The sequence below is a fragment of the Pongo pygmaeus genome, chromosome X, assembly GCF_028885625.2.
Source record: "Pongo pygmaeus isolate AG05252 chromosome X, NHGRI_mPonPyg2-v2.0_pri, whole genome shotgun sequence".
NCBI classification, from domain to species: Eukaryota; Metazoa; Chordata; class Mammalia; order Primates; family Hominidae; genus Pongo; species Pongo pygmaeus.
In genome coordinates this window covers 112469597-112484416 of record NC_072396.2, presented here as the reverse complement: position 1 = coordinate 112484416, position 14820 = coordinate 112469597, and the positions used below count along the sequence as shown (strand labels likewise).

The 14820-nt window shown below is 40.0% G+C and overlaps 1 protein-coding gene across 3 annotated transcripts in view; it reads left to right on the top strand.

Annotated features, from left to right (window-relative positions):
- The window catches only part of COL4A6 (collagen type IV alpha 6 chain), a 276876-nt gene that overhangs the window by 121393 nt on the left and 140663 nt on the right, over nt 1-14820 (top strand). For all 3 annotated transcript variants that reach the window (XM_063660364.1, XM_054472576.2, XM_054472577.2), the window contains one exon: nt 6097-6177. In XM_063660364.1, the coding sequence (XP_063516434.1) occupies nt 6097-6177 (81 nt within the window). The remainder of the gene's footprint in view (nt 1-6096; nt 6178-14820) is intronic.

The window sequence follows — 14820 nt, the reverse complement described above, 5'->3', positions numbered from 1 at the left end:
ATGAATTCTTCTATGATCTGGCTCTTGCTCCAACTCTGGCTTTATCATGTATCCCATCCCCCTATTCACTGAACTCCAGGATTCTGGCCTCCTTGCTGTAGCCAAAACATCAAGCATATTCTCTCATTTACTGCCTTTGCACTTGCTGTTCCCTTTGCCTAGAATACTCTTTCCTCAGATATTCACATAACTCATTCCTTCATCTTCTATAGCAGTGTTTCTCAAACATTATGTGCATCAGAATCACCTGAAGGGCTTGTTAAAACATAGATTTCTGAGCCCAACCCTAAAGTTTATGATTCAGTGGATCGTGGAGGAGACAAGAATTTGCAACTCTAACAATTTCCCAGGACTGATGATTCTGGGCCAAGGACTGTGCTTTGAAAAACACTGTTTTCTGCTCAGAAGTCCCCTTATAAGCAAGGCCTTCTCTGACTTCCTTATATAAAATAACAACCTAACCCCAACACTTCCTACCCTCTTACCCAATTTAGTTTCCTCCATAATACAGATCAACTGACAAATATGTATGTAATATTCATTTACTGTCTGTCTTCCCTCTAAATTTCAAACACCATGAAAACAAGGACTTGGTTTCACTTATGGCTGTATGATACTGCCACTATCACCCATCTCTAACACAGTGCTTAGCACATAGTAGGCACTGAATAAATATTTGTTGAATGAATGGTGAGAATAAAATTATACACAGCCAGTCTTCTGTGACCTAAGCTTCTGGAGAAAATTGCTCACAAAGATAACTGGCCTTTGCAATCCAATCGCTTCAGCTAAGCCTCTGTTACTTCCTATCTTGCTTCCTGGGTTACCTTTTGCATCATTGTCATCCTTGCCAACCCCCATGCAAGAAAGCACTGGTGATGCCTAGAAAAGCCTATTGGTTGGTGGTAGAGGCACTGTGATGTAACTCTTTATTTCAGGAGACCCAGGAGAAAGGAAGAATCCCAAATGATGCTGATCTCTAACACTTGTAACTCAATTGTTCTGAGAGCAATTATTTCACAGCCCTTCACTGAATATCTGCTGTGACAGGGCTGCAGAGAAGCATAAGACATGGTCCTGATCCCAGTCTGATGGCAGAATCAAATTGAGTAAAATACTGCAAAACTCCATCAGCAAAGAGAACAGAGTAAGAACTGCTCCTGAAATCGCTGAGAGGGAGGCAGAATATAAGGGTGTCTTCACCAAAAAGATGGTTGCACTGGGTTTAAAAGAATGAATAGAAGTTTTGTTTGTGGCAAAGTGAGTAGGAAAACATTTTAGACATAGGAACCAGCATCAGCAAAAGGATAGATGTGTGGAGTAGAGATTATATTTAAAATATTTAGCAATATTTAGGGTTATGGTTTAGCAAACCCTAACCTTTAACCCTAATTGCTAAATATTTTTAGCATTTAAAAATAATTTTGGAGGCCAATGTGGAAGGATCACTTCAGGCCAGGAGTTCGAGACCAGCCTGGCCAACATGGCGAAACCCCGTCTCTACTAAAAATACAAAAATTAGCTGGGTGTGGTGGCAGGTGCCTGTAATCCCAGCTACTCGGGAAGCTGAGGCAGAGAATGGCTGAACCTGGGAGGCGGAGGCTGCAGTGAGCCCAGGTCGCACCACTGCACTCCAGCCTGGGTGACAGAGTGAAACTCCATCTCAAAAAAAAGTTAAGTGAGTGCAGTGATTCTCTGAAATGAGAAATAACTCATGGTGGTGATCTGGGGGAAAAAAGTACAATCTTCCCTTTATTTACTAGGCATTTTTATTCAGTAACAGTAGAACCATGAAAAATTCATTTCAATGTATAAAATGTGATTATGTTCTTGATTCAGATAATTACATATACAGACATCAACAAATCCAAATGGACATCCTGACCAAGCAAAGTGAACATCAGCTATAGACAAACTGGCATGATCATACCAGTGCACAGCACTTGATAAGGAGCTCCTGAGACAGACCAGAATGTTGCAAAAAATGCTGAGTAGTCTAGTATAGCTAATGTTAATATAATAATAACAGCTGACACTTAGTGCATACTATGAGCCAGGTACTATGTTTTGCATGCTTAATCTTATTGAGTCCTTCAATCAAACTCTATACAGTAGATACTGTTGCCATCCTCATTTTACAGATAGGAAAATTGGGTTTCAGAGAGATAAAGTCACTTGCCTAAGTTCATCCAACTCAGAAATATTAGAGCTGGGATTTAAACCTGTACAGACTGACTCCAGAACTTATATTCCTAATTAAGGGATACTGCCTCAGATATTGGCTAGAACATAGTTTTGCCCCTTAACACTGTGGTTTTATACAAAGGAGTAAAATAAATTGACTTTTCCCTTATAAACGTTATGGTCTGAATGAGGAAACAAGACTCTCATCTATGCAACCTTAGGAACATTGCAAAGACTCTCCCATAACAACATGAGACACTTACCCAGTGAATGGGACTTAGTGAGTATTGTTGTGGTTCACCGAAGCTGAAGTGGTCATGGAAAATATAGAACTTGAATTTGGCCTTGAGAGGTACGGAACAGTAGGAAGAATATTGCGTTATGTTCAGAAGTGTTAGAATCCACTTGTTAACAGTGTGACCCAAGCCAAAATAATCTTCTTCAGTGTTATCATCTGTAAAATGGGTGATTTGGATTAGACCAATACTTCTTAACAAAAGTACACCCCAGGAGGTATTTTGGAACTTGTGAGGCCATTTGTGATTGTCAAAATGATCAGGGAGTCAGGGACACTTACTAGGCGGCTGCCAGGAATGATAGGTGTTCTGAATACTATGCATCCTGAAGGATAGAGAAGACCTCTGGATATTCATGGAGATGAAAACTCTGTTTATAATTATTTAAGTCTAGAACATAACCACATTTTACATATTGAAATGAAGTTTTTCATGGTTTTCTTGTTACAAATAAAACTGCCCAGTAAATAAAGGGAAGATTGTACTTCCTGCCCCCCAGCCACGATCATCACCATGAGTTGTTTATCATTTGAGAGAATCACTGCACTTACTAATAGCAACTGCGTTCATGATACTTGAATCATCAATACTACATCCCAGTGTCATTCTGTGTCAGCAGCCTGTTACATTCATAATAATTCTCTATAGAGCTGTTGGCCTCTGACTACCACTTCATGACATCTTCTAATATAGCCATGTATGAGCTTTTATATATTGAAATACATATCTTTTTATTATAAATGACTTTTCTTTTTTTTCTTTGCAATACAGTTAGGGCATAATATGTGCTTTTAAAATTTTTGCTTAATTAGGAGATATATCTAATGCTAAATGACGAGTTAATGGGTGCAGCACACCAACATGGCACATATATACATATGTAACAAACCTGCACGTTGTGCACATGTACCCTAAAACTTAAAGTATAATAATAATAAGATTTAAAAAAAAAATTTTTGCTTACATTTTTATCGTAACTTATTCCTATGGATTTATTTTTAGGATAGCAAGGGAGAGTAATAACTGTAATAAAAATAATAAAGTACTGCTCGGATAGAGTTAAGAACCACTGTATTAGATGATCTCCCAAAGCCTTTCCAGTTTTAATTTTCTTGGGTATAAGATGGGTTTGATCTTGAGAGAAAAGGGAGAGCATTCCAAGGTGGAAATGACACCAGCCACATGGCCTGGTCAAGCAGCGGGTGGAGTGTCCTCAGACAAGCCAGGATAAGGCAGAGGCTTCTCAGGTCTAGTCTGGTCATGTTCCCTGGAAGCCTGCCTTCACTCCTCCCACCTCACTGTAATTGAAGACTCCTGGGGAAACTGCCAGGGCTGGCATTACAGGAAATTGCCTTGTGGCTAACAGGGCTTCTCTGGTTACTTTCCTCATGACAAAGGACAGTGATGATTTCCTGTCTGTTAGCTGAGTGTCTTTGCCTCCTTGTTCTGGCGAGTTCCTAAGAAACCTTAGCTTCTGATTCTTATGGTTTTGTTCAGCTCCTGCTATTGGTTTGTTTTTCCCTGTCTTATCCAGTTCCCTTGCTTCCAGCCTCTTTGCTCCATGCTTGAGGGGTCTGGAAATTTTTCATCTACTATAGACCAATTTTATGGAACACTCAAACAGACATTGTTTGGAAGTAGGCCATAGCTCCAAATAGATGCCATTTCAACTTTGGCAACCCCTGTCATGTTCTCTTCCTTGAAGGGGATGACTTTTATCACTTAATATCATGTATTATTTTGTATTCTTAATAATTATATGTGCTTGTTGAAGACTGCTTAGAAAACACAGAAATGTATGGAGAAGGAAATACAAATTATCCATAATACCAAGAAATATAGTACTCAACATTAGACAAGGGTGTCAGCATAGGTGAAGATAAAATTCAATGCCGCTCTCTCAGTTCTCTCTTGTATTCCAGCCCCTAGCTTCCTCCTGCCAGAGTACCTCTTGATCTCACCTTTATTAAAACTTGCCTGTCCTATATTCCATAAAATGGAAGGTAAACTGGAAAGTGTGCAATAACACTTACCATGTCAAGGGCTTATAAGAGAGATAAAATATAACGTATAAGGAAGCTGTTTGGAATCTAAAATAGTAGTATTTTGTCATAGCTTTGCCATCTTTACCTTATTACCAAGGTATTGTGATGATAAAGTGTTGTGGGAATGTCTAAAGAGATAAGAGACCATCTGAGAAATTCACAGTGCTCTCTAGGAATTAGGAAAAGGCACACAGTATACAGAGGCAAGAATGATTAAGCATGAGGTCAGCTCATAAATATGCCTTTCTCTTTGGAAAAAACATCCAACATTAAACAAAAAAGTTGGATGGTACTAAATCCATCCCAGAGTTAAAGTTCTTGTTACAGATAACAGTTAGAATTTATGTTTTGCTTTTTTCCCAAGGTGGATATGGTCAGAATGGCAGTTTTTCTCATTGTTGAGTCCTTGTATTGAGGTTCTGGTAGACAAAGGACTTAGAAAACACTAAAGCTTAAGGGTTAAGGTCAAGACTTTGGAGTTAGACCTGAGTTCAAATCCTAACTCCATTAATATAGTCACCAAAAATTCCTTGAGTGTCATCCATGGTTTTAGACATTGGAGATGCAGTGTTGGACAAAACAATGAAGTCCCTACTTACATGAAGCTTACATTCTAGTAAGAGTAAACAGAATGTCTAACGATGAAAAGGTAATGAAATGATGTGATTGGAAGTAACAGGAGACTCAGCAATGACCTCTCTGAGAATGGACAATTGAACTGAGACCTGAGTGATGAAAAGAGGCCAGGATTTTTAAAAAATATCTAGGAGAAGAACATTGCAGAAAAAAGTAACAGCGAGGGCAGAGGCCCTGAGGCAGGAACAGGCTTGATGTTTTTAATGAACAGAATGAACGCCCTCCTGTGTGACTGAAGCAGAATGAGCCAGAGAGAAAGGACATGAGGTTGGTGAGGATCAGCACATGTCAGGTCATGTGGGTGCCTTGCAGAAATTCAGCTAGCAATCATCACCATCAATCAGAGGAGAGGGAAAAATGAAGTTAGAGAGCTTGGGGGGTACTGTAAATTACCAACTGAGGAATTTGGATCTGACTAACTGGGCATGGGAGTGCCACTGTAAGGTGTGAATGGTGTGCTGAAATGGAGTTTGAGGAGAACAATTCTGAGAGCAGAGTACAAGGTAGCCATTTTCATTTGTCACTACATATCTAGCACTTGAATTTCACTCAAGTTATCTGCTACAGCTACTTCTTTACCAATGAGTGCAAATCCATAAGTCACTGGACACCTGTTTTCACAGGAATATGTCTGGAGTCCATTTCCAGCCCCCAGGTAAAGATATTCTGTTGTATATTGTGCCTGGAATTTCTACCAGTGAGGAGGTGTCTAAAGCAAAGTTCCCAAACCGGCTATTTATTTGATGAGGTATAGACCTGACCTAAAAGGATGCTAGCTTAAGATTAGTTTTTCTTTCATTTGACTACTGACAATACCAGATAAGATCATTAAGCTGCAATAGATTTACTTGGTAAAGAAGCTAAGAGTTAGGTTTGCTGGGACAACATTGCATCTTGGTTCACATGGTTTATTAACTTTTTCCTTTTTTTAATAGGGAGAGAAGTCTTATGGAAAGCCATGTGGGGGCCAAGACTGCAGACGGAGCTGTCAGTGTTTTCCTGAGAAAGGAGCGAGAGTAAGTTGCTTATTTCATTGTTGAAAGACAAATAGTTGCATGGGAGCTGTTACCTGTTTTCTTTAGAAATAAACTGCTTAGAATTTACTCTTATGACCTCATGGAACAAGCAAAGTGATGAGGACCAGCTGGAAGAGCTTTGCTAACTAATGATAGTCAGAGTTAGATTGGTCAAACTCTCTGAGGTACCAAGAAGAGGTTTCCTTCATTCACTTAATGCCAAGGTTTCCTCAGAGTTTCATCTGGAGTTTTTCCAAAAGCCAATTAGGTTGTAGAGAGCCAGATTGTGACAATGTTTGTAGATAAGTGTACATTTTCATAGCTCACTTGATTCTTCCCTCCCAGTCTGGGGAACAGGTGTTCCAATTGTTATCTACAGACTGTGGATGTGACTTGTCCAAAATCACCCTGCTTGTTAGTGATAGACTCAAGAGAACAGGGTAGCCATAAAGTCCAGAAATATAGGTGACGATACATAAAGAATGGTTTATAGGTATTAAATTACAACATAGGATACGTTTTAAAATGTTGTGACACAGTCCATGTATTGTCCCTCATTAGCAATGCACAGTTCAAATTGTTGTGCAAATTGCAATGAACTCAGTCATTGACACAACATTTCTATCAATCCCTGAATATGCATAGCCCCTAGATATTTGTATCTATGATTTTCACTGAAATAAATGCATTTTTATTATAACCCAGGAAAAGTGTTGAAAGGGGTTCAATCTGAAAAAAAAATTAGACACATACACAAGTTGAGCATCCCTAATTCAAAAATCTGAAATCTGAAATGTTTCAAAACCCAACATTTCCTGAGTACTGATGTGACACTCAGAGGAAATGCTCATTGGAGCATTTTGGGTCTTGGATTTTTGGACTAGGGATGCTCCATCTGTGTGTGTGTGTGTGTGTGTGTGTGTGTGTGTGTTTCCAGGATTAACGGCCATCCTACAGAGTTCAGAACTTCCCATTTCTAGCATTGTGAATACACTCTCATCACACTCAAACAAGCCTAAGGGCTTATACTGTCAAAATAAGGTAGTAGTATAAATAGGTCAACCAAACTTTCAAACCCATAGCCAAACAGGGAACACAGTGACCTTTCCACCTTCTCTTTCATTATCTTACATTTGGGGTAAAGTAAAATGTCAAACTATGCCAGAATTTGAAGGAAGAGAATAAAAATCCATCTTCTCATCAAAGGGGACTAGATGCATTCTACATTAAAAACATGGACTTAGAGAATCGTAAAATATGAGAAAGGGAAGGTATCTTAGTAAGCTTCACATCTTATTTGTTGATTGTACAGAGGAAACAGACTCAGAAGGAAAATTACTTCCTGGGATCACATAGCAAAGTGATGACAGATTCCAGGCCTTTATCTGGGTCCTTTGATTTCTCATCTATTTACGTCACCAGCTTATCTACTGCTGCCTCTCACGGAAGACATGTTCACTGTAGCCACCAAGACCCATGCCCTCACCTCTGAAACATTCTAGAAAAAAAATTTCACAATAAATATATGAACACATTCTTGAATAACATGCAAGCAGTATAGACAAAGCAAAAATCTCCCTTGATGCTATCTCAGTGCCATTATTGTCTTTCTTATCTTTTTCCATACATAATCAGAGATATGTACACCTATGTTTAAAAATAGTCTCATTATCTGATTTTCTTTTCCAAAATAGAATTCTAAGTATATATTCTGGGCCCTTTTTGTAAACTTAACGTGTCCTTAAGATCTTTTTCTCTACCCCATAGTTTAATTCAGCCACCCTTTTGACTGCTACTTAGGTTGTTTCTAAATTTTTGCTATTTGTAAAATGGCAGAGCTACAGTGAAAATCTTAGAGCAAGCCTCCTTGTGTTCAAGCATAGATACTAGCTCAAGCATAGATACATCTCTAGCATAGATACTAAGGATCATAATTACCTGGTAGAAGGGTAATAGACATTTTTAACCTTCAAAGCCACTGACAAATTAGGCTACAAAGTATTCTCCAATTTATATTCCCACCAGCATTGCACAAAAATGCCCATCTTTCTACACCCTTGCCAACACTTGATATTTTTGCTAATATAATGAGTGAAAATCATTCTAATTCCCTGAGTTTAAATGTCTTTTCACATATTACCTGGAAATTCATATGTCTTCTGTGAATTTCCTGGACATATTCTCTAGCCACTTTCCTAACTGATGATTCTTATTGACTTACTTTACCTCTGCAAAGATACAGCAAATAAAAATGACCCAAATCGATGCAAGTGAGATTTGAGGTTTGACACAAAGGGACATTTCCTGATGGATTGTGGCAGGGTGAGAAGCAGTTAGACACAACAACCAGTAAACTGAGAAGCTCTGGGCTGTTTGTTGGGTTGGGGAGCCTTTAAAAGTAGAAAATCTTATATATCTGATCTGAGGTCAGTCCTACACCAGGAAAACATGCCTACAGTGACCTCATTGTTAAACCCCTGGCTAAGATTTTGATCTCTGGAAATGGAGGGCGGTAGATTTATTTCATGAGGAGCCCTCATTTAGGTTTCAAACATCTGGAGCCTTAGTCTGGCTTCTCTTTTGAAAACATCTGAGTGGCTGAGGGGATGGGGGATGGAGGAAATTAGAATATCACTGCACAGATTTTTCCCTCAATATTTAAAAGACACAGACTCCACACTGTCAAATATGTTCCTAAAAATGTATTTGCAAAGTCTAAAGTTTCAAAGAATGTTTGTCAAAGTTACTGAACCAGACCAAGCCATATTTCATGAGTCAAGAGCAGGAATGTCCTATTTCCCAAATAGATAAGACCGATGCTCACGCAGAAAAGTGAACATGGATGCTTGAAGCACCACCAGGTCCTGTTTAGTCATCCTCCCTTTCCTCCTACCTTCCCAGGGCCAAGCAGAATTGTTTAAACTGGCCCCAGCACTATTGACCCTGCAGGACAGTCCCTCAGTACCCCTTGTGTGCAGATGTCAGAAAGATTTGGGACTGTTTTCCTTAGCTGAGCAGAGGGCCCCATTTATATTTCAAGCTGTTCCTCTTGAGCTGGGAGGGGAACGGAACATTGGGTCACCCCGAGATATGCTGCAGCCCTTGGCAGGCCTGCCCCCTGCCTTGGGGAAACATCAAGCGCATAGCTTGCTGGGCAGTGTGTACTTTTCCTTTGCCAAAGTCCTCTTGAACTGACTAGGACATTTACACAACACCTAGCACTCCTGCAAAACTGCAATCCAACCCTTTTTGGCTGAAGCTATCTCAAACCAATTTCTCAAAGGTATGCCCTGCCTGGTAAAAGTCCCTACCTAATGTTGGTGCACTGCTTTGCAGTTTCCAAAACATCTTATTTCAGGGGCTGTAATCCTGTATGTATGCAACAAATAAACTGGTAAGTAACTTGCCCAAGGTCACCAGCCTGCTAGTAGCTAAACCTTATTTAGCCAACTTTAAGAGAATGGCAATCTTTAAAAATGACCTGCCTCATAGTGTTAAATAAAGGCATTTTCCCCCAGATATTCAGATTTGAACTTAATATATGACTTTCACTTTTCTTTCTTAGGAGTTAGGTGTTATTACCTGGAAGAACTATTCTTTCGGGTTGTTCTCTTCCCTGATATTTTTTCCCCTGCCACTTGATCAAACAAAACATTTTAGGTTGACATTTCCAACACTTCTCTTTTTTTCCCTACTAGATCTGAAAGCTATCTCTGCATTATACTCCATCAGTGTGTGTTTGTCTGAAGTTGGGGTTGGGAGGAGGGAGTAGTTTGTTTTCTTCTGAGCCTAGTATTCCTTAATACTCTTTTAGAGTTTTCCCTGTTTTAACATTGTTCTGGTGTTTATCTAAAACATGGTGACCCCCTAATTATCCATGCCATCTAAAGAAGCATTATCACAGATAATCCAAAACCATGGGGAATGCTTGGATTGCCCTCTAGGTAAAGGCTGTTTGTCCCCCATTTTATGACTTGGGACTTTATGCCTAGCTTGAGAGTTTATGAAGTTAGCCTGAGTTTCATGAGAAACTGAGCCCAGGTTTCTTAATTCCTCATCTCCTGCCTGCATCCTGCTGTTCCACTGCCACAAAATGTGTTTCCCATGAATTCCAGAACCTAGATGCATTAACAATTAGCCCTTCAATTTATTCTCCTCCTGCAAACATCTGGCATTCCCTGTGTCAGCTGACTGATGCCATGGCTACCAAGAAGCCTTTCCATTTTATCCTGAATTAGGAAATTGCAATGTACATCTTTCCTCCTCTCTGTGTATCCCCTCATGCCCCTCTCCTGACTAGCCACTACTACACACACCAATGTCTTTGTCCTCTACTGCTCCAACATGAAAGCTCATATTGTATATCACCTCCTTGGGTGGCCAGGCCTTGCTCCAGCTGCCTGCACTTAAGTTTTGTGCCTTATTTCATGACAAATATTTGCCCTCTCACTCCTCAGACATCTGTGGGCTGGCCCTATTGCTGACAGTAATCATTACTAACTTACTTGTTGCCAAATCCAATGGATATTTTTCATTCCTTATCTTCCTTGATGGCCCTGCTATATAAGACACCTCCTTCTCTCCTGAAACTTTCTGCTCCCTTGAATGTTATGCTGTCCTTTCCTAGTTATTTTCCTACTGTGATTGGGATCCCCCAGCATTCTGTCCTCATCCCACTTTTCTTCTCAGTGTAGGCCTCTCCCAGGGTGGTTTTATATACTGCAGGGATTTCAGCCACCATCCATACAATGATAAATATTGAATCTCTAGCTCTAGTTCAGATCTTTCTTCTTAGTTTCATATTGGCATTGTCAATTTCTTGCTGGATATCTCTGCTTGGATTTCACTGGCACCATAAACATGTCTATACAGAACTCCATTACCAACCCCCACCAGATGTACTGCTTCCTAAATTCTATCCACATCTTCCCCATCACAACAAATGGCATCAACAAGCACTGAGCTGCTCAAGCCAGAAAACTGGGAGTCATGCTTGTCTTCTCTTTCCTTTCCCTACTACCTCCAATCCATCATTAAGTCCTGTCCATTTGTCTTCTGAAATTGAGCTCGAATACATACACTTCTCTCCGTACCCATTTCTCCAATCTAGGCTTATATAATTTCTTGCCAGAATTACCTCAATAACCTCAAGACTGATCTCTCAGCCTCTAATCTCACTCTCCCCCATCAATGTGCCACTGTCCTGCCATAATCTTTCCAAAACACAAATATGTATCATGAAACTCTTGCTTAAAGTCCTTCAATGGCTCCCCCATGGACTTCACAATAAAATCCTAACTCTAGAAAACCTATAAAGTCCTTCATTACCTGGCCCTGGACTACCTCTCCAATATTATCTCTCATTATTAGGAACCCTCCTCACTTCAGAAAACAAAACAAGACAAATATTTTCAAAAAACGTATGAGTTCACTGAACTATTTATAGTTCTCAGAGCTACTGTGTTGTTTAATGTGTTGCAGGTTTTATACTTGCCACCCCTTCTACATATACTAGTCTTCCACTAGCTCTGCCCTTTCTCTGTTGACTTGCTTCTATTTTTCCATCCTTTAAAACTGAGCACAGATTTCATCTCTTTGGGAAGATTTCCACAATCTGCCAGGCTGGGGTTATCTACTCTTACCATCATTTCTCTTCACTTGTCTGCTCTCCACTATCTTAAGAACAACTAAAGGGCAGAGACAGTGTTCTTAGACTCTGCAGAGTCCGTAGGCTCTACACACTGTCTCATGAAAGACTGACCAACTGACCAAGCAATTTTGCATAGGTGTGGTTCTAGCCCTACTCTCCACATCCAGGATTAGCTGTTAGGATTCTGTGAAGTTGATGGGAAGTCTCCTGTTGAGGGAGTAATCCCTGCTGCTGAAAGAAGGCAAAGAGCTGGGGCAGTCATTTTCACATCTTCTTTAGCTCCTGTTAGCTGCAAGGACCACACATCCCACACATTTTCTCTGGGATTCTGCTTTCCTTAACTCCTCTGAGTTTTTGACCTGGCCTCTTCTTTTGCTTGATTGCTTCTTACTCTATACCTAACAATGCAAGGTACTTGGCAAAATGCTTATCTTTTACTTCCAGCAATTCATTCTTTCTCCAAGATGAGAACATTAATGAATAATTGTGAGTCAAAGGTAATCCCTAACTTTCTTTGTGACATTGTTTCCACCCTCCTCTCCACCAAACCTTTCATTAAAAACCTCTTAACCTTTTGCAAATTTGATGGTCTTGTTCCTCTTCCTTGTGGGAGGGGGGAAGTAACTTCTGAGCAGAGAAGTAGCCACTAGGTGGTAGTTAGGGAGGGGTTAGAAAATCAGAGGTCTTTGTATATTTACATATGGTTCTTTCGGTTCAGGATAATTAATGATAGTGTTAAAACGTGTGTCTCTGCACTGAATCAAGATGCAATCATAGCCCTGCAGATGTTCGTGGTTATCTTAATCATTTATTTGATTGTATTGTGACATTACAGGATTTATGGAATATATTATATGTACTAGTGAGGGAGGCTTCTGCTAGAGAAGAGCCAAGGAGCTGGAGAAGGAGATAGATAAATACACAGCTGTGGAGAGAAGAACACTGCTTTAACTATCCAGAGACCTAAGTGTCATGCGTGAGCTTTGCCAACTGGATGACTTTGGTTTGGTGCTTTCCCCTCTCAAGGTCTCAGTTTTCCCATAGGTGGGATGAGAGATTTGGGATGTGTGATCTCAAAGGACCTGCAAGCTCTGACAATCTAAGTCAGACACCACATTACTGTACCCTGATGGTTCCTTGCCCCTAGAGTGCATTATCGTGCTTTCTAGTATTGAAGTGAGATATGGAAGGTGATGTTTGACAATGTCCTATCCTCTGAATGGTGTATTGGCAGCTGCCTCAGATATAACTCATTTGCTGTGGCTTCTTTACTGCTGCTGCTTCTAGACGCTCCTGACAGCTGAAATTGTGCTTCTGCAGGAATGTGCAGGACTCCCCTTCCTTGGTCATCTAGATGGTGTGATTTGAAGAGTCACAGGAATTTCTCTTCACCAAAACCCGACAAAATCTTCCCTGCCTTGCCTGGGAGTCATTCTGCTTACCGTTCTAGCTTTAGAAACTCACTCTTTAAATGAAGCATTGCCCTGTCCTTGCATTGCTTGAATAAATTTCATGTGCCTCTCTGATGAGAGGAGCCATGCTCACTCTGCGTATCTGTGTGCACAAATCACAAATTTTGGGGGACCACTCAGTTTTCCTTTTGCTGTCCCTGCTAAGTCATATGACAGAGACATCAGATATTAAGACATGGGTGAGCATCTTGCAGGTCAACAAGCGACATATTATCTCCTCCTAGTCTACCCCCTCCTTCAGTTGCCAGATGTGTGCCCCTTTTTGCTTCTTGTTCTTCCTTTCCTCCCTAGTCTCTAACTTCCCCTTTTCGCCCTCAAGACTTCCTTCCCTCTTGCTCCATTTCTAGCTTTCCATCCCTCATTCCTGGTTTCTCCACCATGGCCTCCTCCTCACCTAGTTTCTCCCTTCTGCCTTCAGTTGCCTGGGATTGCTTCCTATGTCACTTATCTTTGACGCCAGTTTCTATTTTTTGTCATTTATCAGCACACATGAAAACTGCAGCAGCAGGATAGCAGGGAGGAGTTGCTGCAATGTACTTTATAGAGGCATCCCACTTATCCAAAGATTCTTAATCTCAGGGCCTGAATAAGTGGTCTGCAAATTGAGGGGTGGAGGGGGGAGGGCATGCAGGTCAATCTGTTGGGTATAGAAGAAAATATGAAAATTTCTGTTTACATTTAATTTGAGAGACACTAGAAAGAAATTAAGATTTAGGATTAAATAATTTATGTAAAGTGTTTAAAGCTGTGTGGTTCACTAAATGCTATGTGTTAGACTATTATTATTACTATTATATGTAACCTGTGTATTTTCACTGGCGTCCTCATCAGTTGAGTTGGCTTTCTTCGGCTTTCCTGTTGCGCATACTCTGTAAGGTATCCTGAGGGAAGAGTGGGAGCTCCACAAGATGGAGGGGTGTCCTTGGGGCCCTTACTTTTTTTCCTGAATGTACACCAGAGATATTGATGTTTCCTTGGACCTAGTTAAGTAGATTTATGGATATTATCTAACGACATTTAACCCTCACAAAATGGACAAGCAGCTTAAGATTCCTGCAAATAGACCATGTATTGGGGATAATACTAGTAATGTAAGCACATGGCAGAGCTCACACTTCTACTCCTAAAATGAGTTTTTTATCAGCCTCATTATGAGGTAAAAACCATGGTAATCTAATTACACCTGACAAGAAGTCAGCAAAAACATATTGCAAGAATAATGAAGAAGACTATATGAAATATGGATTTATATCAATTCTCAATGATGAAAGATCTTGCCCTAAGTATATATTGTGCCTTGAGGTATTAGCTAAGAATATAATAAAGCCATCACAATTAACAAGACATTTAACATGCTGTTTATTTCATCTTTGTCTCATCCTTTTACACTTTTTATTTACTGTGTGTTTCATTTTATATATATTATCATTAATACACGGGGGAGAGATTAGGACATGTGTATGATTTATATAATTGTTAATAATGTATAAATATACATGTTTTGAGGAAGCATGCTCAAAG